Source organism: Borostomias antarcticus (genome assembly GCF_949987555.1).
Source record: "Borostomias antarcticus genome assembly, chromosome: 23".
Taxonomy (NCBI): Eukaryota; Metazoa; Chordata; class Actinopteri; order Stomiiformes; family Stomiidae; genus Borostomias; species Borostomias antarcticus.
In genome coordinates, this window is record NC_140256.1 from 8,286,759 (window position 1) to 8,311,929 (window position 25,171).

Here is a 25,171-nt window from a genome sequence, read left to right on the forward strand (position 1 = left end):
AGTAAGTACTTTATTGATTCCGGCGGGAAATAATAACGATAATACAAATAATAATACAAATAATATAATACACTAGTACTATTTAATAATCAGTAACACATGATTAATAATAGCTATATATATATAGTATCACGAAAATCATAATACTCAAATTGTTAGTATTGTAAATTGAGACAGACTGTAGCTCTTGACAATCTCTTACTATCATCATGCTCTAGGTGACTTTGGTGAATTATGTCCTCTACTGTACATCTCCATCCCGACCCAGGTGCCTCCTGGGAATAGTAGTTCTCATTACAGCTCCAGTGTGGGGCAGCAGCAGGTGTAATTACTGTGATTCACTGCTGAGATGTTACACACCGACATCACGGCATGTAATGAGGTGGGAATCTGCTACTCAGCATGGATCATGATGGAGAGCTTATAGGCTTCTTGTTGGAATCTTTCCCCCCAGTCCCTCCTCTAGCTCTATCCCCAGACCCAGCCTAGCTGTAGTAGCCTCTGCCCCAGCCATAGCAGCATACCAGGGGAATAGATGCCCTGGGGAGAGGAGAGAGGAACAATGGGATCTGGCCATGATGAGCCTCACGCTTTACTGCCAAGTGTAGCATTCTTCAGTCCAAGTGCCTGGGGGCGTCAATCCAGGAGCATGCTTTCTCTCTCTCTCTCTTTCCTTCTCTCTCTCCCTCTCCTTGTCACCCCCCCTCCTTTCTTTTTTACCCCTCCCTCCCTCTCAGGCCCACAGGGAGAACCAGGTCAGCTGACCTCCTTGCTCAAAGAGGAGTGGAGGACGGCTGGGGAGGATCACAAAGGAGGTATTTTACTCACAGGGGGAGAAGAGAAGAGGACACTCAGAGGGAACGCAGTGCGATGGAGAGAACGCAAAATGCCTTTGTTGCTTTAAATGAACAAATGTGTCTATGTGATTCTGATCTAATTTAAGGGCATGCCCTCAAATTCATACATATATCTTTCTCTCTTTTGTCTTCCCGGTGCATTGATGTGTCTTAACATCACAGCGGGCGATGAGCAGACTTCCCCATGATGGCATCTGTTACTGATGATAAGCATATGATGGTGATAATTCATGACCACTGTGAGACACAGTGACGGTGATCTGAACATATGAACATGTGTATAGAAGAAGACATTAAGGTCAAAAAACGGTGCCATGTGTGTGGTATTTGATGTGAGCTGTACTGTAACTGGTCTGGTAGACAGATTGCCTGGGTCTGTCTGCAAACGCCTTGCCTGTGATCTGCAGATCCCTGTTGCCCTGGAAACAGAAGCTTTTTTTTTTTTTTTTTTGCATAACCCACCCCCCCCTCCCCCTTTCCAACAAGAGCCCCTCTCTCCACCTCCCACCTCCCTCAACCTGCCGCACTGCCTCCAACCCAACCTGCTGCAGTCATTTAACAATGTCAGAGCAAACACACACACACACACACACACACACACACACACAGTCTGTTAGATATCCACGAAAATGTCCAGAAACACATTTCCATGAAAGTGGGTGCGCGTTCATGTTACACATGCATGTGTGTGTGTGTGTGTGTGTGAGATCAAACCAGTGTTGCAGTGGTGTGCGGCAACAATTTCACCCTCAGCTGCACATCTTAACTAGGCAGCAGCAAGACCAAGAGGTTCCCCTGAGCGAGGAGCGAAAGCCTGCTGCAACTGAACAACATCACTATCAATGCTATGTGTTAATAGGTGTTAAACACTACACACCACTTTTATACTAGACAGCACAAAAACCTATGCATCTCAAGACAACAGTTGAAGAATCCACAGAACGGTGCGTATGGAATATTGTTCCAGCCTCTGTGGTGCGAGGCCTAAGAGATCTACAGTATGTGTGTTCCTAGGGAATCGTTGCATGCAGTCCAACTCACAATCCAATTAGCTCACGGTACCACACTGGGCTATGTCATGGCTGTGCGAGTGTGTATGATAGAGAGAATGGATGTGTGTGTGTGTGTGTGTGTGTGTGAGAGAGAGAGTATGTGAGTGTGATTTACCCTCTCCCTGGTATCATTCTGCATTCCATTGCAGTGACTTTGCCTTTCTGGCCAGAACAGGAACATTCCAGGGAAGTTGCTGACTGACTATAACGGTTGTCCCAGCAGGAGGGGGTACAGTGTGTGTGTGTGTGTGTGTGATGATGGGGAGCGAGGGGGGGGGGGGGGGGGGGGGTTGCTTTAGAGGGGTTTGGTGAGGGGGGTGTCCTTGGGTGCTAAATGTAAATGAAAGCAGCAGCATTATGCAAAACTGATCCTAGATCAGCACTCCTTCTCTTCTTGAGAGTTGTAGTGAATAAGTGCCCAGGTGGGGCTGGCTCTTGGTCAGGGTTGGGGCTGAGGCTTTGTGTGTGTGTGTGTGTGTGTGTGTGTGTTGATGGGGAGCAGCACTGCATTCAGATGGTGCTAGCTCTGTGAAATATTTGGATAGACGTTTAATATTCAGAGTAGGTCTGAGTGTCATGTAAAACAGGCAGCTCGGTCAGATCTATACAAGATTTAATGTGCAGCACTGAAGTGAACACAGTCAGGTGACTAGGACTTCAGCCAATGAGGAGCAGCTCTCTGGAGAAGGGACAGGCAGGGTGAACCACCATGTGACAAGACAGAGAGCAGAGGACTTTGCCCTAGGGAAGAACCATTTGACGCACACACGCACACTCACTCACACACACACACACACACACACACACACACACAGTGAGCCTTTCTCATTTAAAACAAGCTGTTGTTCCTCCCAGCAGAGGTGAGTGAGCTGGGCCAGTGGGGGATGGGATTGGAGCTCAGGACACACATGGACACATACACACACACACACACACACACACACACACACACACACACACACACACACACACACACACACACACAGAGGCTGTCACACATCCCACGCAGGGACTCATCTGCTAACCAGCATTATGCTCTCACTACCAAGCACCATGTCTCCATAATCCTACATACGTCGGACGAGAATAGAAATGTCACAGCTCACAGTCAATTAGTAACACACCCCACCTTCCTGCTGTAGGCTACAGAAAGACACCAGCCTGACTTCAGGCTACAGCTCACTTTTCCTCTGCTTGAATCAGTCTCCACAGGGAGCAGTGGTCAACAACAACTACAGTGCTGTTTGATCATAATCAAGAATTATTCTCAACTTGATTCTCAGCCTATGCTATATGTCTAATTTTTATATCAGTGTAGCAGTCCTATAAACAAAGTACAGACAAACAGGCCCCACTATGTCCGACCTAGCAGAACCACATGTGACAGTGATGAATAGTTGGGCCAAATTGGCTCATACAATCCCTCTTCTTTCATTATGTCCCCCTCCTCTCTCTCTCTCTCTCTGTGTCCCCATCCCCCACCCTGCTGCCAACCGGCTAACAAGGTCACTTGGAATTTACCCATAATTCCTTACCTCTGCAGTGTGAGTAGGGGTCAGAGCTTGGAGATGATAAAAGAGTCAAAGACAGACAGACTGAATGCTGAGAGACAGTGAGATGGACAGAGACAGACATACTGAGGAAGACATGACAGTCTTGACTCCAGGCCACTGATCTGCACCTGAGGTCCTTCCTTGTACAGGCATGACAGACTCAAAATGACATAGGTATAATGTAGATAAGTCATTAAGGGAGTCTTTGCGCTTTATGTCCACCAGCACAGTAGATGTACAATGTAGATACTGTACCGTATGTTTACAGAGGACAAAAGTAGGAGTGCCGTCTCCTCAGTACCGGCCAGGATGGTGAAGACAGACCTGTGACACACAGCTCTGCTGGCTGCCTACTGCAGTACTCTTGACTGACCAACAGCTGTATACCAGTGACACCCAGTGGTAGACTGAGGTACAGCAGAGCACCCCCTAGCGGTAGAGATCTGTAATTATGAATATAATTGATCTTCACCACTGCAGTGCCCGAACAAACACTTCAATATATTATTATTATAAATACATCATGCAAGGCTAGGTAGCCCAGTGGTTAGTAGTGCTGTAAGGTTGCTGGTTCGAGACCAGGCCGGGCCACTTAACTGGTGTCTGCAGGGCTGCTGGCTGAGTTCCCATCACTGCCCACCGTTGTGCCCTTGAGCAAGGCACTTAACCCTAACACTAGCTCATAACCTTCAGGGGCACAGTGTAAAAAATACAAATCTAACCGATGATCCTACACTTATCATTCAAAAGCATCCTCAAAACACAAATGCATGCACACACACAAAAGGTGGCGAATGCATGAAAGAACTGAACAAATAGCTGTTTTGGAGAAGATAGTCTTTATTGAATGAAGCAAAAAAATAATGAAATGGAAAGCATCTCAATCCCCTATATGAAAATAAATAAGTAATTTGCTTTTCTTATGGAGCCAACCAAACAAAATATGTGATTTTCAGATGTTTTTTTAAACAACGATGCAGCTAAATGGTGCAGCTAAAAATATTCATCTGGCATTGCATTCATCCACCCTCAAAACAATTCTACTGCTGAATGTTTTTGGCACAGGATATACGGTACCGAGAGAAAGACGGGGAAAGAAATGCAGGTTGGTGAGGATAACACAGGTCTAGTTCATTTCTGAGCTGTAGTTTATATATGCTCTGGTTCCTGTCAATGTGGAGGATGTTGGCCTCTAGTCAGGCATGTGCTAGACTGTATAACCAGCTCCAACTTGCTACTAGCCCTTAAAGCTAGCTCTGTGCTGTGCTGTTCTGTAATTGGGCAACACAGCTATTTATCAACCTCAAGTATCCTGCTAAGAATTTAAAAATCATTTAAAAACCTCTTCTAATGTATGAATTCATTCATAAATACAAGCTGTGTACTCATATTTAAGTCAACATTGCAGATTCCCTCCTACTTGACTCGACCCCAGTGCAGGAAGGAGAGAACCCCCTCAGGATATACCTGCCATGTTAGAAGTAGTATTTTACTGAGCACAGCCCACTGATGATGAATTATACAAACAGATCAGGTTTCCCTTATTACAAACCTTCCTTTCTCAGCCATGAGCAATTGATAAACCAAGTTGATTTGCAAAACCAAGGAAAACAAGCGTTAACAAAGGAACCCATGAACAAACAAGAAGGTAAAGCTGTTTACAGATGCAGGAGGTGATGTCATTTCAGTAGCACTCACAGAAGGGGATATTATGAGCCCTGGAGAACTGACGGGGGGGGGTTGGGGTTGGGGGGGGTGAGAAAAGGGGGAAGACTGAGAGGGGGGGGTGGGTGGAGACAGACAGGGGTGTATCACTGCGTAGCGCTCAGAGCAGTGTTGCAGCAAGAAAGGCCAATCAGATAACCGTTAGATTAACCAGTACAGTACTACTGACCCTACTGAACTGGGCTGGGGACTAGCAGGTCCCAGCACAGGAGACAGTTAGTGTTGCCCAGTGGAGTGTCAGCCAGGAAAGTAGGATCACTAATCAGAGCGTCCCTTTCCGGATCATCAGGAAGAAATGGGCACTGAGAAACAAGTCCGTATGACCTTTGTGTGTGTGTGTGTGTCAGGGCATGTGTGCATATGAGAAGGTGTGTGTAGGAGAGTAACAGTGGTTAAAATAACACCAGGACCGTAAAAGGCTGTGGGCTTGCTCTGAGCGCAGAGTCCATGATGTGTGTGTGCATTTGGGACGGAGGAGTCGTCTCTGGGATGTGTGTGTAACAAGGGAGGGGCAAAGGGCCAGCGGGCAGGAGTTAGACCTGTAGGGGGAGGGGCTAGACCTGGTCCTTGAAGGCATCCAAGTCTAAGGCAGTTTCAAGGAAACGCTTCAGCTCCATCAGATGGGCTTTCTTGTTCCCTGTGGCCGGTGCTGCAGCTGGCTCACGGCCCGCATACCTGGGAGTACAGAAACACATGGTGAGACAGACAGACAAGACAGATGACAGACAAATAAGATGGATAGACAGATAGACAGATTGACTTTATTTAAAAAGTACTTCCTTCATCCCCAAGGGGAAATTGTTGAGAGGGGGAGAGAGACATGCACACAGGGAGCACACACACGCGTGCACACACACACACGTAAGAGAGCAGAGTGTGTGTGCGTACCAGACGGGCTTGGCGCGCTCGATGGTGGTTCTCATGCGGGGCTTGACGTAGTCGTAGTAGCCCTGGTTCTTGTGCTCCTCCTGACACCAGACCAGGTCAGCGTTGGGGTACTTCTCCGTCTCAGCCTTCACCAGGTCGAACGGGAATGGAGACAGCTGCGGGGGACACACACACACACCACACACACACACACACACACACACACACACACACACACACACACACACACACACACACACACACACACACACACACACACACACACACACACACACACACACACACACACACACACACACACACACACACACACACACACACACACACACACACACACACACACACACACACACACACAGCATTAGGAGGGAGGTATGACAGAGGTGTGAGAGTGTGTGTTTTGAGTGTATTACATAGTTTGTGTGTATGCGTGTGTACCTGCTCAACACGAGCAATGGCAATGGTGTCCTCCATGCCGTGGCTCTTGCGTTCCCTGTTGAGCTCGTAGTAGACCTTCCCAGTGCAGAAAACAATGCGCTTCACACCCTCTGGATTCTGGGAGGCGGGGCCTGTTTCTGGGATCATCCTCTGGAAGTGGGTACCTGGGGGAGTGTGTGGGGGGAGGGGGGTGAGACTCACACCGATCTTTCTTGCGGTTTCTCAAGCACATTCCCAGCCCAGAAGCTCACCCACACCCTCCCACATTCCTACCAGGAAGCATCTCGTCAAAGTTGGACTTGGCCTCAGGGTGGCGGAGCAGAGACTTGGGGGTGAAGACAATCAGCTGGAGGAGACAAGAAATTTACGTTTTTACCTTGTGCTTCAGGTTAGTGTGTGTGTGTGTGTGTTTGAATTTGTGTGTGAGTTGTGCGAGTGAGAAAGTGTGTGTGTGTATGTTGTGGACTCACAGGCTTCCTGAACGGCTGCAGGATCTGTCTGCGCAGGACGTGGAAGTAGTTGCCTGGGTTGGAGCAGTTCACCACGATCCAGTTACAGTCGTACAGCTGCTGCACGGCCAAGTCCTCGGTGATTTTCTGCAGGACAGTCCAGAGGGAGGGGAGGTCAGACATGGGAGTATTAAGAGTTTATCGGTATCGAGCATAACCTTGGAGCCAGCTGCAACATTTCACTGTGACTGTAGTGTTCACTGTACATTACATGTGACAAAATAAAAGGAATCGTGAATGGAGCTCCCACTGGTCTGGACACTCCTGGAGACCGAGGGAGCCACGCAGGGGTCTGTCTGGACGCGTCATACAGGCAGCTGGGGCTGTATTGTTGCTCAAAGTGTATTTCGTCTTTTCCTTTACTTAGTGTGGACAATCTGATAGCTGATGAGAGTACATTTCACTACTCATTGTACCTGTATGATGTGGTATGTGACAAATAAACCTTGACCTACACTGGGGAGGAAGCCCCCTCAGGACAGGTAAGACGACATAGGGTTGGCCACTGACTGTAGAGAGGTGGAAGTAGTGAGAGTGTGTGTAACTTACAGGCATGACGTCAGGGTCGTCGTTACACATCTGGAGGAATCTCTCTGGACGGGCAGACGAGTGCTCTGGACCCTGGAGAGAGAGAGAGAGAGAGAGAGGAGGAGAGGTTCAGCTATGGTTGGAGCGAGTGTAAGAGGAGAGGTGTGTGACTGTGTGTGTATGTGTGTGCATGGATGCATGAGTGTGTGTGCGTGTGTGTATTAGTCTTACCATGCCCTCCATGCCATGTGGCAGCAGCAGGACAATGCCATTCTGTCTGACCCACTTGGCCTGGCCCGGGCAGATGAACTGGTCAATGATGCACTGGGCCGTGTTGTGGAAGTCTCCAAACTGGGCCTCCCACAGAACCAGGGCATTAGGACTGGCCATGGCGAAGCCCAGCTCAAAGCCTGGAGAGAGAGAGGGAGAGATTACCAGAGGGTATTTCTCTGATGAGGATGGTAGTGGGGGTGTGTATGTGTGTGTGAATGACGAAAGGTGAAAAGCATGAGTGTGAGTGCAAAGAGTGCGTCTGTGTGCATGTGTGTGTGTGTACTGACCCAGGACTCCGTACTCAGACAGAGAGCTGTTGCAGACGGTGTAGGGGGCTTGGTTAGGGGCCACATGGTTCATAGGGATACAGATCCTCTTGTCAACATTCTGGTCATGAAGCACATGGTGCCGATGGCTGCAGCGAGAGACACAGACACACGCAGACACGCGCGCGCGCACACACACACACACACACACACAGTATACAAATATTAGACGTAATAAAGAACAAGGTCTAACCTTCTCACTCCTTCCCTCCCTCCCTTTCTCCTCTGCTCCCTCTGTCCTCCATCCCTCCATAAAGGTTCATCTCCCTCCCTCCCTCCCTCCCTCCCTCCCTCCCTCCCTCCCTCCCTCCCTCCCTCCCTCCCTCCCTCCCTCCCTCCTCACCTGAAGGTTCCTCTCTCCACGTCCTGGCCACTCAGGCGAACGTGTGTTCCCTCCTTCAGCAGCGAGCCGAAAGCCATATACTCTCCCAGGGCCCAGTCCACTGTCCGGTTCTTGATCATCTCCCCACGGCCCTTCAGGATACGACTCAGACCTGCACACACACACAGGCCGTGGCTTGGGTAGTACAGATGTATGTGTTTACCTCAGTGGGCATCATGGGTGTGTGTGTGTGAGAATCTGGGTGAGGCACAGTGGACTGTGTGTGTGTGTGTGTGCACCTCCATGGATGGTGAAGTCTTCTACAGGCACAGAGGAGGCCACCTGGCCGATGTGTGTGAGCTCCTCCTCAGTCAGCCCGGTGGAGGGACTGGTCATACTCTTGGGCTGGCCGTCCAGGGTGAAAAAACCTACACACACACACGAGACTCAGGTTACACTCCTAATACACGATCACCATCGAGCCTGGGACCCTTTCCATGAGGTGATCCTGTACATCTCAGTGGCTGAGTAATGTATGTGTCAGGTCTCCCACACAGCCACTCTAACCAAGCCCGGAGATGTGTCAGTGTATTGACCGGGCCAGGTATGGTAGGTTAAGGATAGTCTGGCTCAACAGATGTAGGTTGTTGAGATAAGCCTCTCATTGGCACCATTCAATGCCAATCAGATTCAATCAGATCCAATCAGCCAATCAGATTCAATCCCCCGATACTATTTTGCATGGGCACAATTGATAAAAAAAAACAAGCTTAACGCCGTCCAAGACGATTGTGATTGGTTTAAAGATAGCATATACATCTCAGAGTAGGGATGTTAACAGTTACTCGACTATCAATGAATTGCCGATAAGAATTTACTCGAGTAAGATTTGGTTACTTGATTAACTGCTTGTTAATGGAACTTAACTTTTTTATTTTTTTTATTTTTTTTAAATCAACGAACATTATCATGATTTAAAAGTCTGACTCTGCACATGAGGGCACCACGCCATGTAGTGAAGGCTAATTGAGATGCTGGGAAATTCCGACACAGCGGAAGACGACACAAAAATGATGCGAGCAAAGCGCAGTCCAGCGTGGGATGTTCTTATCAATTAATCTACTATTGTTTGTTAAGGTTAACAGTTATCGATTATCAACCCTATCTCAGAGTGATAATCGGGTGCTGCAGGGCTGTTCTCCAGCATTGGAACAGTGCGAAAGAATGTGTGGAGAAAGGTTTGGTTCTGCGAGACTAGGTAAAGGATAACTGGGATAACTAGTATTGTACAGACTGGGCCAGGTCTGTTAGGTGAGTGATAACCATGATAATTAACTTTATAATGACTGAGCCAGGTCTGTTAGGTGAATGATAACACGATAACTAATTAATTACTGACTGGGCCTCGTCTGTTAGGTGAATGATAACATGATAACTAATTCATTACTGACCGGGCCAGGGGGAGTCCAGCCAGTGCTTGATGTGGAGGATCTTCTCATCCTTGGAGCGAGCATGAGCCTCCTCACAGATCTTATCATACTTGGCTATCTCCTCCTACACACAGAGAAGACACAGATAGAGAGAGGGAGAAAGTGTGTGTGAGAGAGACAGGTGTGTGTGTGTGTGTGTGTGTGTGTGTGTGTGTGTGTGTTAGCGTGAAAGTCAGCACAGTGTGTGTGTGTGTGTGTGTGTGTGTTAGTCTGACCTCGTACTCCTGCCTGGTGACGGCCCCCTCAGCGATGAGTTTCTCAGCGTACTTCAGCAGCACGCCCTTCTGCTTCTTGATCTGCTTGTACATCAGAGGCTGCGTGAACATCGGCTCGTCCATCTCGTTATGACCCATACGCCTGTAGCCCACCTGGGTGAGAGAGGAGGAGGGAGAATATGTTGACGAGAGTGAGAGTTGGAGGAGAGAAGGGAGAAAAAAAGAGGTTTTCATTTAATGTGACAAGGGAAGTGTATGTAATTATATCAGAGGTGGCTGGCGCTCAACAGGTAGAGCGGGTTGTCCAATGACTGCAGGGTTGGCAGTTCGATTCCCGGCTCCTCCTGTTCACCTCTCAAAGTATCCTTGAGCAAGACACTGACCCAATGAGCAGAATAGCACCTTGCATGGCAGCTGGCCGCTATTGGTGTGTGAATGGGTGAATGAGAGGCCATTGTAAAGCCCTTTGAAGAAAGGAGCTATACAACTGCAGTAATTTACCCTTTATATAGTTTGCGTGTGTGTGTGTGTGTGTGTGTGCGTGCGTGTGTGTGTGCATACTCACCAGGTCCACCACTACATCCTTGTGGAAGGTGGCCCTCCACTCTGCGGCCACGTTGCAGACGTACATGACGGCCTCTGGGTCGTCGGCGTTGACGTGGAAGATGGGGGCGTTGACCACCCGCGCCACGTCCGTGGGGTAGGGTGAGGAACGCGCCATGCGGGGGTCCGTGGTAAAGCCAATCTGGAGGAGGAAAAGGGTAGACAAACAAACTTATGTATGTAGTATGTGTACCTGGTTCAATTTAGTATGTGTGCATGTTGTGTGTGTGTCTGTGTGTGTGTGTGTGTGTACGTGTTCAACTGCGTAGTTGACTCACAACTCACAAGGCTTATATAGCCTGAAACCTGTGAAAGAAGATTATACTCCAGAGGTCGCTGATGGTCGACGACGATGTGTGTGGATGTCTAAACATGGTTGTTGAGTTTGTGTGTCGTTTACCCCTGGTTTTGAATGTGTGCGTATGATTTGTGTACCTGGTTTCTACTGTGGGTAGGTGTGTGTACCTGGTTTTGACCGTGTGTGTACCTGATTGTTGACAACCACGTGCACGGTGCCGTGGGTGGTGTAGGAGGGCAGGTCAGACAGATGGAAGGTCTCGTAGACGATGCCCTGACCAGCAAATGCAGCATCACCATGCATCAGGATGGACATGACCTGCACAGGACACACGCACACACCTTATTACTTTGACAACACACACTCTACACTGTTTCCCTACGATTCCGCAGTAGAACTGCTCAGCCTTGGTTTTGCGCACGCGCACACGCACACACACCCTACCCTGTTGCCATCGGTGTCTCCGCAGTAGAACTGCTCAGCTTTGGTCTTGCCCTGCACCACGGGGTCTACAGCCTCCAGGTGGGAGGGGTTGGCCATCAGTGATAGGGTGATGTTCCTGTCCGTCACACGGTTGATCCTGCGATGGTACATGCCCAGATGGTACTTCACATCTCCAGAACCCTGCAAACAACAACAAACAGTTAGAACCCCTACAGAGATAACTAGTCCGTCAGTCACACACACAGCAAATGCACACAACTGTACAACCGAATAGTTTGACACCATGCTGGATGAGTACTTGTAAAACCGTGTCTTCCCTCACATTATGACTTACTCCATTATCTCTGCCCTCACCTCATCAAAACAATGAATCAAACAAACGCACGCACGCACACACACACACCTCGTCAGCTGCCTCCAGCTTAGAGTCAAACTGGCAGAAGATCTGCTCCAGCTCCTTACGGATCACATTGGCCAGGACGTTCAGACGGCCCCTGGAGAGAGGATGAGAGAGAGAGAGAGAGAGAGAGAGAGAGAGAGAGAGAGATAGAGAGATAGATAGAGAGATAGATAGAGAGAGTGATAGAGAGAGAGATAGAGAGAGAGAGAGATAGAGATAGAGAGAGACAGAGAGAGAGATAGATAGATAGAGAAATAAGAAGAGCGAAAAGGATAGATAGAGAGAAAGAGGGATGGAGCGGAGAAACAGAGAGACGGAATTCATTTTTTGGGTTGATGGCAACCAGGCCTACTATAGAGAGACAAGGTTCTGGGGTTCCATACCTGTGAGGCATTCCCATGATGACGTTCTCCACACCGTTCGCACTGGACTTGTCGATGATGGTCTTCAGAGCGGGGATCAGGGACTCGCAGCCCTCCAGCCCAAAGCGCTTCTCAGACGACCACTTCCTTTGCAAGAACTCCTCAAACCTGCAACAGGAACAGCAGCAACACAGGTCCTAACCTAACCTGCAGACAGAACATCACACTACTCAAACCTGCCACCATGAAACCAGCTTCACACCACCAAGTCACAACTAGTGGGCTTGAACCAACAACTTTCCCCAAAAGGAAACAAAACATTTACCGTCAGACCAAAGTGGTAATTCTCTCATGTCCAGAGGCCAATATTTGACCTTTTTTCAGGCAGGCAGGGCTACTGACAGAAACAGATGAGCAGGGCTGTGGTGTGGATCTAGCGGCAGTTCTGGTGGTTCGTGTTCTGACCTGGTGGCTCGGACCATGCGGGCCAGCAGTGTCCTCTTCTCCTCCAGGGTGAACTGCATGACACCGGGCTTCTCAAACTTCTCCCTGATCCACTGGCACTGGTCCAGGTCGTTGATGAACATAAACTCCACACCGATGTGCTGGCAGTACGCCATCTGGAGGCCGACAAGGGAGGAGACGATTAGACAATACGGTGTGAGATCGAGTCAGGTGTAAGAGTGTTATGCGGTGTGTGTGTGTGTGTGTGTGTGTGTGTGTGTGAACGGGGAGCGTAAGAGTTAATGTGTGTGAATGTCAAGGTGTGTGTAATTAAGAGCGTGCGTCTATAATTGTGTGTGTGTGTGAGTTTTTGCATGCGTGTGTCACCTCCAGACGACGGATGATCTCCTTGAGGGGCAGGGCACTCTCAGATCCCCCGATGAAGGTGGTGGTGGGCAGACGGAACACCTTGTCCAGGTCAGACTCATCCAGCCCATAGAAGCCTGCAAGGCCCAGCATGCACCAGGAACGGTCGACCGGAAGGAAGGCCGGGAGGGCAGGAAGAAGGGTGGGTTGAGGGATGGTGGAATAGAGAACGGTAGATGTTGGGGGGCAGCCAGCCCAGAGCAGAACACACAGCCAGAAACACAGGAGGAAGATATGGAGGACGGCCGCACGCATGCACACATGCGCGCACACACACACGCACACACACACGCACGCATGCATACACACACACGGCCCAATGGAGAAAAACACAAGCAGAGACCAGTTAGTGAGAGGAGATGGCAAAGATCATGGATGATGAGGATAATGATGAAATCACAACAATATGTCACACGGTTGATGAAGGAGCCACGATGGCATACAAAGGGTTAATGCATGAATCAGGACATACATGACAGACACAGGCAAACAGAGACCAGGACAGAAACAGAATACAAGGGAGACATGCAACACACACAGACAGACAGCAGATGAGGAGGAGAGGGGAGGGGGGTGAGGAGATGGGTGAGTGTTGTGGAGTAGTGGGGAGCAGTGATTACCACAGAAGAACAAGAGAATGACGTATATTTGGGGGGTTAAAATAAAAGAGTAAAGAGTAAATCTCATTAATGTCATCATCATGGAGACGGGGGTTAATAACAATGTCATGATCAAACAAACAGAAGGTAAACCCTTCACATGGTAGTTATAAGGCTCAATATAGCAGTTATAATCCTTCACACAGTAGTTATAATGCTCAATATAGCAGCTATAATTCACACAGTGCTTATAATCCTTAACATAGCCGTTATCACACTTCCCTGAACTGAAGGGTTTTCCGGATTCCCTATGGTCCCTCCCGTGTCACTACTACTAGCACTGCTAGGCTTATAAAAGTTTGATAAATACACTAACTTAGTACACTCTGGAAAGACTTGAGAATCGGTCCAGAGGAATACAGCAGCATATATATTGATGTTCATCATATTTACAAACAGATATTCTATTTTATATATTGTATATTCTTTTAGTTTCCTTTGTCACTCATTGTGTGTTTAGCACTACAGGCACGTGAGCTACTGTAGGCTGACCCCAGCAGACAGGATGAGAAAGAGTCGGGCTGGAGAGGCATGAACGCTGCGTCTAGCAGCGTTGTCACATCAGGACATGAGCTGAGCAGAGATACCCGCTAGAGCTAGTGGTCATTCCTAGACCGATATGCATCTGTCCATGCTTACTACTCCTTTCAACACTACAAAACACTTCTCAGAAAACACACGATCGAGCAAACACAGAAACCAGTATCTGTTAGTAAATTATGTTAAGAGTTACAGATAAGACAGTTCACCAAACCAGCCTGTGTTCAGTCATCACATGCTAGTTTCAAACCAGCAACTCTGCAGTTCCCCATAGAGACGTGTTTTTATCTCTCTCTCCCTCTATGATTGGACTTGGTTCTACTGAAATACAGTTCAATGATTAGAGACCACTCTAGGTGTAGTAGAGGTTAAAGGTTAGAGAGACTCTGCTGGGTTATACTGCATTAGAGCTCAAAGGCTAGAGACTCTAGTTCTCTCTGCTGACAAGAGTGAGAGGGTAGGCCTGTATCTATACCAGACTAGACCCATGTGCTGGGTCTAGTGTACTGTACAGTATGTGCTTTAGTGAGGCATTAGCTGTGGTGTCACACAGCTATTTGGAGGGGCTGGCTGTAGTAGACCTGGAGCCAGTCTATTTCTAGCTCTGGTATGGTAGAGAAGTAGTCTTGTGCAACCATCCTGATCTCGCGAGCTCACATTCAGTATCAGAGAAACAAACTCAATAATGCCAATTAAACAAGAACAGGAGTATGCAGTTTCTCGGAGGAAAATACAAAACTTTTGCCAAATCCAAAATGTATCAGGGTGGTCTGACCAGGTTAGTAGAGGGGATTCTTTGTTAAAGTGCTAGTGTCAGGAATCAACAAAAAAAAACAAGAAGAAGCCATTTCAAAGGATTATCTTAGAAAAGTTAACCACTTCACCAGATAATGGCAGTAATGTTACTGAGATAACAGGAGCCAAGTCATGTAGTGAGTGCTAAACAAGAGTTATGGTGGAAGGTTATTGGTTTGTTTCTACGGGAATCTTAAATTACAGTGTTTAAGTTAAATCTCAGTAATGAATTCAAACAAGTGGACAGTTAGATGTAGTGTGTTATATAGAAAAGAGAAAAGAGAGAGAGAATCAATATCCCAAAGAAAAGAGACAGAATAAAAGTGTGTGTGTGTGTTTGTGCACACGTGTATAGATGTCTGAGTGTGTGGTCGAAGGTGGGGGAGGGCTATACAGAGGAGTCTGACGGGACAGAATAAATGGGATAGGAGGGCCGTCAGACTGGCTTCCTGTTTCACTGCCTGGGTCCTCAGAAGTGCCAGCGTCCGCTGACTGGACCTGACCACCGAGATCGCCTGACCTGGAGCAGCTTCTCCAAGGACAGACAGAGCGGTACAGCAGTGTCCTCAACATAAACCGATGCTGTTAAACTACATCCTCTGTACTGCAGCTTCCTGAAGCTACAGCGACCGGCCGGCTCATACACAGCAGCCTTGAGACCATAACCTCCTGAAGGCTGGGCATTCCGCTGCCTCGGCCTGACCCCTCCACTCAACTGGCAAACAAAAGTCAGAATTCCGCTGATCCTCAAGGTTCTGTTAAACCCGAGTGCCAGAAGCAACAGAGTGCGAGGACTTTACAGGCTTCAGCAGATATACGCACACACAGGCCAGGCATGAGGGCACCTCAGCAGTTATGGTATTACCGGCTTCCTGGCCTTCAGAACCGTCCCTACAATGTGATTCGCAATCAGATTCTGAAAGATAGAGTGAGAGAGCAGAGAGATATTCTGGAGAGAGAATAGTATTTTGATGGAAAAGATGAGAAGGCCTGTCTTGTCTCTAGAACTCATCTGATTAGAACTTGCAGTGGCTTCACCGGACAAACTTGTTGCGCTGCACCCGTTTCAGGAATGCAAAGTGCTACAAACCAGCCAAGCAAATGTCACCTCTGACATCATTCAACACTTACAGGCTATGACAACAGGAAAGGGTAGGGACAGAGCAAGACAGAGACAGCACCAGGCTAGCAGAGCACTACTAGCAGGCTAGTAGAGGCCTACTGTCTAGAAAAGTCCATGTACTCCAGCACCCATAAACTGGGGCCACTACTATACCATACGACTATAGCATACAACTACAGCTTGCTACTAAAGCTGCCATAACCAAGGGCTTTTGTTTTTCACTCATCATCTCAGGGTGTCTGGAGAGCTCAGGATCAGGCTAACAGATGGTATACCAAAAATATTTCTATAAGGAACATCACTTTGTGATTCTAGCTGCCCATTACACCTTGGGAACCAAGATGACAGGTGAGAAAGGTAGAGCAATGGTTCGTAGCTAACGGGTAACACCACAGAAGGCAAGCTACAGATAGAGAGAGAAGCGGTACAGCACTACAGAGAGACTAGCGACTGGCATAGAGTTCCATACCTCCCACTGTGAGAATACTGAGGCGGTTCTTGAACACAGTCAGGTCTGGAGAGAAGGGTTGGCCAGCGAGGGGAGAGAGACCCGCACATGTTAGAGACTCACCGCCCCCCCCCCCACACCATCGTCTTCCATCTTGGACAGGGGGTGGCCATCTTCTACTACCACTATTCATCATCACCAATCACACTGGGCCATGCAGCCTCCGGCCTCCAGAGGGCACCACACTGCCCTCAGCACAGCAGCAGCAGCAGAAGGGAGAGGGGGAGTTGCCTCTAGGTACTGGTCTGTTATCTACCCTTACCAGTATGGCCATCGTCACACTGTCACTCTAGGAAGCCTGGAGGTATCATTCCTGAGCCCTGACCTAAACCGCAGAAGGGGATAAAGTAAAATTGACCAGTGTTTAGCGGCAACATCTCCCTTCACCATAGGGCCGTCACAGTTGGCTCTGGGGAACAGCCACAACATAAGGGAGATACTAGGCTTAACGCTGCTCACTATGGAAACACTCGGCACTCTGCTAGTGATAGCTGGTACCGAGGCATTCTTCAGTCACATTTAACGCCCCAAAGTCTTTCCAAACAGCCAGGGCTGTGGTGTGTGTAGGGGGATGTGCTGGGGTCATGCCCTTCCCCTCATCTCACCTGGTTACCTGGACTAACACCTCACCTGCTACTGTTAGAGAGCTGCACTGGTGCCAGCGATGCCTCGGGTGAGCTGAATTTGACCGACTAGTAACCAGAACACATCTATCTATAGACCCAGTTCCTCAACCGTCATGCATTAGGATGTATTGTGTTGCGACTGATAGTAAGCAAACACCTCTATATGGCCTCTATAACTTGTCCCTTAATCTTTAGTATGTAGCAGTGCTTTAAACTACATTGTGTTGCTGTGAGCAGAGGTTACTAAACAGCTCATTTGAGTCCATCAGTGTGAGATCCAGGGTTTACAGGGCTTTTTCTACAGTAGTGAGGGGGTCAGTGTGAGAGAGAACTGGGTAGAGACCCCTGTCAGCCAGGGGTGAATAGCAAGCCAGGCAGACTACAGTGTAGGAGCTAGCTAGCCAGGCAGGCAGGCAGGAGGATTAGTAGAGCAAGGAGCTAAGCCAGGAGGCAGGGTATACGGGAGGCTGTGTCCCTCCTCAAGCGCCATGCCTTAGCCTTCTCTAATCATCTCCCTACAGTGAACACGCAACACATTCACTCCTGCTTTTGGATTTAAAGGCAGGCATGCCATTATGGAAAGAATGGTGTCATAGGGAGTATGTGCACATCTTTCCCATGCCTTTAAATCCATGAGAAAGAACCTGGAAAAGAATGGGCAAATTCACACTCCAACGGTGTGAGGGGTGAGGGATGGAATTAGTTAGGAGTTACCACTAGCTAACCTAGACTGAGATGAACTCGTGTGTCATACCTGCACAGCTTTCTGATCTACCACATAGAACTCCAGAACTTTATTTTGTCTAAATCTGACAGACTGCTAGAAGGAAAATAACTATTTAAAGCTGCCCTGTAAAAGATGACTAGTTCTACTAAACATACAGATGGCAGAGTAGAGCTGTTTGTCCCACATCAACCCTACCCAGTACCTTCTACACCTCTGTGCTGATCTGAGTGGGTTAGATAGGTGTAAACAATATGAAATACAGCCCACTGGAGGGGAAATTTGCACATATAGCCATATTACTTATACCAGTAATATCCCCTCAGATCTCTCTAACTACATACAGTGATTAGAGTTTAGGGGTTGATATGGGACTAAGACTAGGACCCGGAGAAGGACTAGGCCATATGTAGACCAGTAGCTGTAGATACACCAGCCAGGCTACAGGCTACTCCAGCCCCCTGGAGCCCCCTAGAGGGCTGGAGGGACGTTCTCCTCACCAAGTTTATCCGTGGACGTTATAATGTCAGTGGGAACGCAAGAGTCCAGATCAGCGTCCATGATCCCCAGTGGGTCCAGCTGGGCAACATGGTGCCCTCGGATCTACAAAGACAAGAACCCAGACGGGACGGGGGTGGGGTGGGGGGGGGCGGCACAACCGACAGAGTAAAGAATGGAGGGAGGATGGAGGAGTGCAAATGTAGAAAAACATAATATTGAGAGGGGAGGGAATGACAAAAAAAGAGGAAGAAGAACAGTAGAGAAGAGAAAAAGGGAGAAGAGGGGGGGGGAAGGGAAACGCAACATTAACACAAACAAGCTCATTATTATTGGTGCGCAGGTTGAAGGAGGCCATTCTCACCGACGTGTTGGATGCCGGTATTTACGGGAGCATCGTCAAAATTTACACAACTTATCTCCAGAGGGTCAAGCTGGGCATTGTGATGCCCCATAACCTGGAGACAAGGCAACAGCAGTCCAGAACCAGACAGTCAAAACAATCACTTACAATAATAATGCAAAGAAGATTTTCTATAAAGGTTACAGTTGTTTTATATCCTCTTACCTACAGTATATTCCTGCTTTTTACGTTTCAAGTACATCAATACAGTATGCAATAGCAGGTGGGAAATAGTTGGATAGATAGGTATAGCCGTCTGATTTGCTGTGTGTGTGTGGTGGTGGTGGGGGGGTACTGTATCTGTTCTGGTGTGTGTGTGTCCTTAAACCTGCTGTGTGAGTGCATGCGCGCGTCAGACCTGGTAGGCCCTGATGAGGGACTGGACCGCCAGGTGGTCCTCCACCAGCTTCTCCACATTGGGCTGAGCCCCCACCAGGGTCTGGGCCTGGGTCATCCCTGACAAGCTCATACCCAGCGGGCTCTGGTAGGCCGCACCTGGGGGGGCACCGGCGTTGGCATTACGGAAGAAGACGTCCCACGACTACAGAGAGAAAGAGAACAAAGGAAAGAGAGAGGGGGAGTGAAAAAGGGAGAGGGGGTGAAGGGAGATATAGAAATGAGGAGAAAAGGAGAAAGTGGGGTAGAAAACAGATGCATTAGCGGTTTACATTACTCAAAATCCACATCAGCCCTGGTGCAGGTCTCTAGTCTGGCCTGGGGTTAAGTCTATTGAAGTGGCTGACAGCACTTCATACCAGTGAGACTGGCTCTAGTCATAGTCGTCAGGCAACTATTTCTCTCAGCCTCCCCTGTTCATGTAACTTCTGCTTCTAACCCTTCCCTGGTCTGTAATTGGGAAAAAGCAACACATTTCCCTGCAATTCTGTCAAAGCAACAGTGTGCAAATGTTTTTCAATTGTCAAATAAATCAAATAATCCGTCAACCAATACTGCCGAGGATAAAGCTCCACCAACATAGGGCATCCTCTACCAGATCTAGGTGATGGATGTGTCCAGTCTGCCTGGTAGTGTCTGTCTCGCAAGGGATCGTGTGACCTTGTGGTCACGGTCACTCTACACACCCTGTTGCCATTGGAGACAGTCTGGGGATCGGAGTCAGGATTCAATCAGAGAATAGGCAAACACTAATGTTAATGACCAATCAGGGAGCGGGAGGGTTAGACTCCCGAAAACTAGTGTTCTGGAACCAATTACAGTGCAGACTGGAGGCAGGCTGAGCAAGTGAGCATGAGTCATGGATCCAGAACGGAAAGGACTGCCAGTAAATGGTGGACCCCTCCCAGTTCGGTCAAGAATCCACTGCACAGCACAGATGTTTTTTGCCATAACCTGCAGCAGCAAGCATATCTGACAAAGATCTCTTGCCCTACAATGCTTGATAATAAACATGTCACATTTGCAGTCATTACAAGTGAGTGGAATTGTCCCTTCCTGTCCACGTTTACACCAACACAATTCAATAGAACCCCAGGCAGGAAGTGAAAGAGGTTATACAACACAGGACATTGGACTACGTCATTACTAGTTCATCCCTAGTATCTAGTTCTCTCCTTATGGAAAGCAGCCACTGACTTCTTGGTTTAATCATGTCACCTGATGAATGTATTTGAATATAGCATTTAGGTGGAACCACTGGTCAAAATGGACACTTGCAAATAGATAATACATACACATACGTGCATTTTGTTGTGCTTTAATGTAGTAAATTATTTGATGACCTCCAATTAACCTCCATTCTAAACGGTAATCTCCATTCTAAACGGTAATCAATTGACCACTAAACAACCACCACTAAACCTCATTGTCAATCAATCTAGGACATGAGACAAGGACCAGGAGATAATGTGACATAGTAGACTGACAAACAAAACACTTTACAACCCTCCCTGTTGGCACTAGAGCAAAACCTAATACGCAGTCTGCCGGTTTGAGACCCGAGGAAATGAGTAACACAATATGAATCAGCCCCACCTCACACACACTACTCTTCTTCCCCACCAGCTAGCACAGCCAGTATCTCTTCTAGCTGAGCTTGCCAGTGTGTGTGTGTGTGTGCACGCATGTGTGTGAGAGAGAGAGCGGAGGCAGTCCGATACCGTACTTACAGGCCGCCTATCCCTGTTCTCCTACTACTCCAGTCTAGACCTGCCTGTCTGTCTTCCTCTGTCTTTTCTCTCTCTCGGTCTCCCTGCCTTCCTGTCTCTCTCTCTGCCAGCTTGTCTGATTCTCTGCCTACCTTCCTGCGAGCCAGAGGCCTGGAACTAAATACTCTAGGGTCTATCACACTGCCAGCAGCCAGGCCTACACCTGTCAAATGATTTCAGAAGCGCACAGGTGGGTAGTAGGACCTAGGGAATGTTTTGGGATGAGCCAAACACATACTACACTGCTACTATATTATACTGCCTCCTTGAGGCTTGGGGCAGGCTGCTCCGAGACACCCATCTCCCCTGCTCTTCAGTCTATAGGGACACTGGAAACCTGTGTGGAACCTAAAGGCCAGCCTAATAATAGCTGGTCTGGGCTGGAGTGGACAGGCAAAAGTGATGATAATACAGCAGGCGGTGTGTGACCTGCCTGCTACTGCTATTAATACTCTTCTTCAGAGATCCCTGATATGTGACCATGTCCAGCTGGCCGACAGGTGTCTGAAGGCACCCATACTGTACATCGAACCAACCTGGGACTAGCCCTGGTCTAATTCATCACTGACCAGGACCTAACCTGGGTCTGCACTCTGCACCTCTATATGAGTATGATTTCGGACCTTATCTGGCTGTTGTTTGTCAGTGGTCTAGACAAGGGGTGAGGAGTACAGGGTTGTTTGTAGAGTGAGAGCACATCAAATGTGTCCTGATGATTGAGGGCTTCTAACTATCACTCTCTCTGTAGAATACTCTCTGTAGAACAGCTGATACAGACGCTGACACATCACAAACACTATAAAATGACCCTGCCCTGTTGGCAGGTGTTAGGAGTAGCACAGCTGAGAAACAAATGCATGGTTGCAGGGACGACCACTGAAAGAAATTATGCAACAGAGACCTGGCCCCCTGGACAGATGCCTGTTAATGTTATTGAGTTAATTATCAAGTGAATGTTAACAGATGAGGCATTTACAGTATGTCCTGACCAGGTGGTCCGCTTTGAACAAAAGGTCTGTAGGAGAGATAGGACTTCCTGGTTAAGTAAGTATGCCCACCTCCCTTGTTCTCTGTAAAGCGCATTGTGTTGCCTCTGGGTGTGAAATGCGCTATACAAATAAAGCTTTGATTGATTGAAGTATACACCCAGAATTAGGGCTGGGTATCGGTACTCGATACCTTGTAGTACTGGATCGAAACAAACTGATACCAAGTAGCATCGAAACGTCTTCAGTCAAACCAGTACTTCATTCGATCCTTTTTGCATTGAGATCTAGGAAAAAAAGACGTTGTAATATGGTCCAGTCACCGCAAGCGTTCTTCAATTTAATGCGACGCGATTGGCCCATTACGGCAGACAGCTACAATCCGTCTGGTGAAATCGACTGCAACTGTGAGTTGTTGACACAGTTTAGCACGCTGAGGTAATGCCACCAAAACGCTCAAAGGTATGGTTATACTACACGCCTATGGCGTATAGTAAAAATAAATGCATACAAACGCGGACTTCCCCCATTACCTAGCTAGCTAGCATTAGCAACCCTACTGTAATGCATTGCTTAGTGCATTGGTTACTTAGTGGTATTTTTAACTTCTGTAGCAGCGAAATGTGTTTAGGCTAACGTTATTAACTAATGTTATGCTTAATGTTAAGACCCCCCTAGGGCTACTACCACCACAACAGCTACTGCTGATGTTGCCACCCCCAGCAGCAGCCTTGACACAGCTGCAAGGTCATGGATGACTAAAAAATGTGTAGTCACTGTCAGTAGTTATATTGTAATAAATGCAGTTTGATACTCTTTTAAACTCTTTCAAAGTGTATTCTTGTAAAAAAATTATTTGAATGTATCGATTGAGGTATTCAGTTTGTATCGGTATTAATTTAAGGGTATTGGTACTGGTATCATAATTTTTGAAATGATACCTAGCCCTACCCAGAATGCATTATTTCCTCGGCAATCAGTGAGGTCACCAGCCATAACCTCCTCTACTCCTCCTTGGGAAACTCCAGCCAGTGTAGGCCATCTGTCCTTTCCACCCACCCCAGCCCTACCCTACGTACACCTCTCACCTTGTGGACACTTTTGGGGTTCTCCAGCCATGAGTGGTACATCTCCTCCACATAGTTGGAGCTGGTTCCATTCAGAAAAGGCTCCGCGGCCACCGGTGCAGTGTAGCACCGGATTGGCTGAAACGTCCTCTGCGCGGCCGCGGGCCTCTGATGGGAAAGGTTCTGGGCCTTCTGATTGACCGTGAGCGGCCGCAGCCGCGCTGCACAAGTCCTTAAGCGGTGCATCGCAGTTCGTTATCGTACACGCACACACACAATGCTGCGTCGGTCTTCAAGACAACCAGTAAGAAGAGGGGAGAAGTCAACTGGTCCACAGGAAGCTAGGTCTGCTGAGGGCCTTTGCTGTCCACTGGTTAGCTGCCTGGTCTGTTACCTCTGACCTGAAAGAAATAAGTCATATAAGCATACAGGAAGTGTAGGGCGAGCTTAAACCTCAGACAGGGAAAGACAACTCACAACCAATCAAAACGGGGGAATAGTGCATTTGATTAAGGACAAAAATGTTCTTGTTGCATTATAGTGAACAAATGTTAAGACTCAGCCCCCCATAGGCCTACATAATATTTTTTCCTACTAAGGAGTCAGTAGCTGCAATAGTACATTTTGTTTTCAGGGCTAAGGGTGTGTGCTGTGGAGAAGGTTTCATAATCACTCTAGTGATATGACAAATGAAGGGTGTCGTGTTGCGTTTACTGACCCGACACATGGATAGATGTTTGAGTGCAGATGAACTCAAAGCATGTGTCTGTAATTATATCTAGAGAAGCGTGTCAAATACAGTATATTTCACGTAATACTGACTACATGTAGTACTATAGCGATTAGCATTCCCATCAATGAAGTTTAGGTTGGCATTCCTCAATCAAAACAACTCTAGGTAACGTTAGGACTGACATGTGCATACGAACTTTTGGTAGATATCAAAACTGAGTGATAGGCTAACGTTAACGTACAATTTAGCTAATAATGATGCACCAAAGAACGTAACCATTGTGCTCCTGTTCATTAGCAACTAACAACAATGAACGTAAGAACAGTTTCCCCGACCGCTTCGCCCATGTTTTGACCTTGTACCCACCACACATGAAACATGCATCCCCCTTTCTCCTTCAAGCCAGCCTGCCCAACCCGAACCCTCCCAAGATTGCTTTTCCAGCGAGCCGATTGGCCCTCTTAACGAAATCCCGCCTGGAAAAGACGAGAAGAAAGTGTTCTAATCGTCCGTTCGGATGTCAATCAATTTGCCCTTTCAGTATGGGTTTCCAAAAACAATCTGACAAAACATAATGCCCGAATTTCCTTGCATGTGTTGTGAACACTGCTATTATCTGTTGATGGCTATACACCATGAATAAGCAATGCTTAATAACAAGCTAGCTAACCGTATGTAAACGGGGAGACCTACTTGCTTCTTTGACTTTCCAACATAAGAGTAAGACGTTAGCTAGCTAATGTGTTCGCTAACGTTACGTTAGCTGCCAATCTAGTCGAAAGCTGTTGGCACTGATGAATTAATACACTGCCAACATATTATTCACCAAAATAAACAGTGAAATACAAAAACTATTAACTCCCTTTGTTTTGTGAGCTGACATATGCTAGCCAAGCAAACGTGAAGATACCTAGCAAGCTAATCGTAGAAGCCATATTCAGTTTACCATTGAGCTAGCTATGCCAGCTAACGTTACTACTAGCGCTAGCTAGCTAACGCGCTAACTTACTTCGCATTCTTGCAGTACAACGTTAGTCGTGGTATCAACAAAATAAAAACACTTACTTTCAACAAACACTCAGACAATTGATATCGGACGTGAATGTACCAGCGGCTCTCTCCTCGGCCGCGTTGCCCGGTGCCCTCTGCCTCTAGGGATAACAGCTAGGATATACAGCGGTGTGGGTCGAG

The 25,171-nt window shown here is 47.8% G+C and overlaps 1 protein-coding gene across 1 annotated transcript; it reads right to left on the bottom strand.

Moving 5' to 3' along the window:
* Nucleotides 1-4,299: 4,299 nt before the first annotated feature.
* ogdha (oxoglutarate dehydrogenase a) lies at nt 4,300-25,136 on the bottom strand. Its single transcript, XM_084457054.1, has 24 exons — nt 25,046-25,136; nt 24,347-24,456; nt 23,269-23,648; nt 19,388-19,570; nt 18,629-18,731; nt 13,115-13,230; nt 12,749-12,903; nt 12,305-12,451; nt 11,925-12,015; nt 11,522-11,701; nt 11,267-11,395; nt 10,742-10,921; nt 10,177-10,329; nt 9,923-10,025; nt 8,771-8,899; nt 8,493-8,643; nt 8,111-8,238; nt 7,782-7,960; nt 7,572-7,643; nt 6,984-7,109; nt 6,787-6,859; nt 6,514-6,677; nt 6,076-6,230; nt 4,300-5,862 (listed from the first exon to the last, which is right to left on the bottom strand). The coding sequence occupies exons 3-24, from the start codon at nt 23,491-23,493 to the stop codon at nt 5,742-5,744; spliced, it is 3,063 nt and encodes a 1,020-aa protein (XP_084313180.1). The 5' UTR covers nt 23,494-23,648; nt 24,347-24,456; nt 25,046-25,136; the 3' UTR covers nt 4,300-5,741.
* Between the last annotated feature and the right edge of the window lie 35 nt (nt 25,137-25,171).

Bases quoted from the DNA above. Each gene is read 5' to 3' on its own strand.
- ogdha (XM_084457054.1), bottom strand. From the start codon at position 23,493: ATGCACCGCTTAAGGACTTGTGCAGCGCGGCTGCGGCCGCTCACGGTC. The intron at 10,026-10,176 runs GTCAGACTAACA...CTCTGTGTGTAG, and splicing joins TCACCAGGCAGGAGTACGAG to GAGGAGATAGCCAAGTATGA. The intron at 8,900-9,922 runs GTCAGTAATGAA...GTGTGTGTGTAG, and splicing joins GCTGGACTCCCCCTGGCCCG to GTTTTTTCACCCTGGACGGC.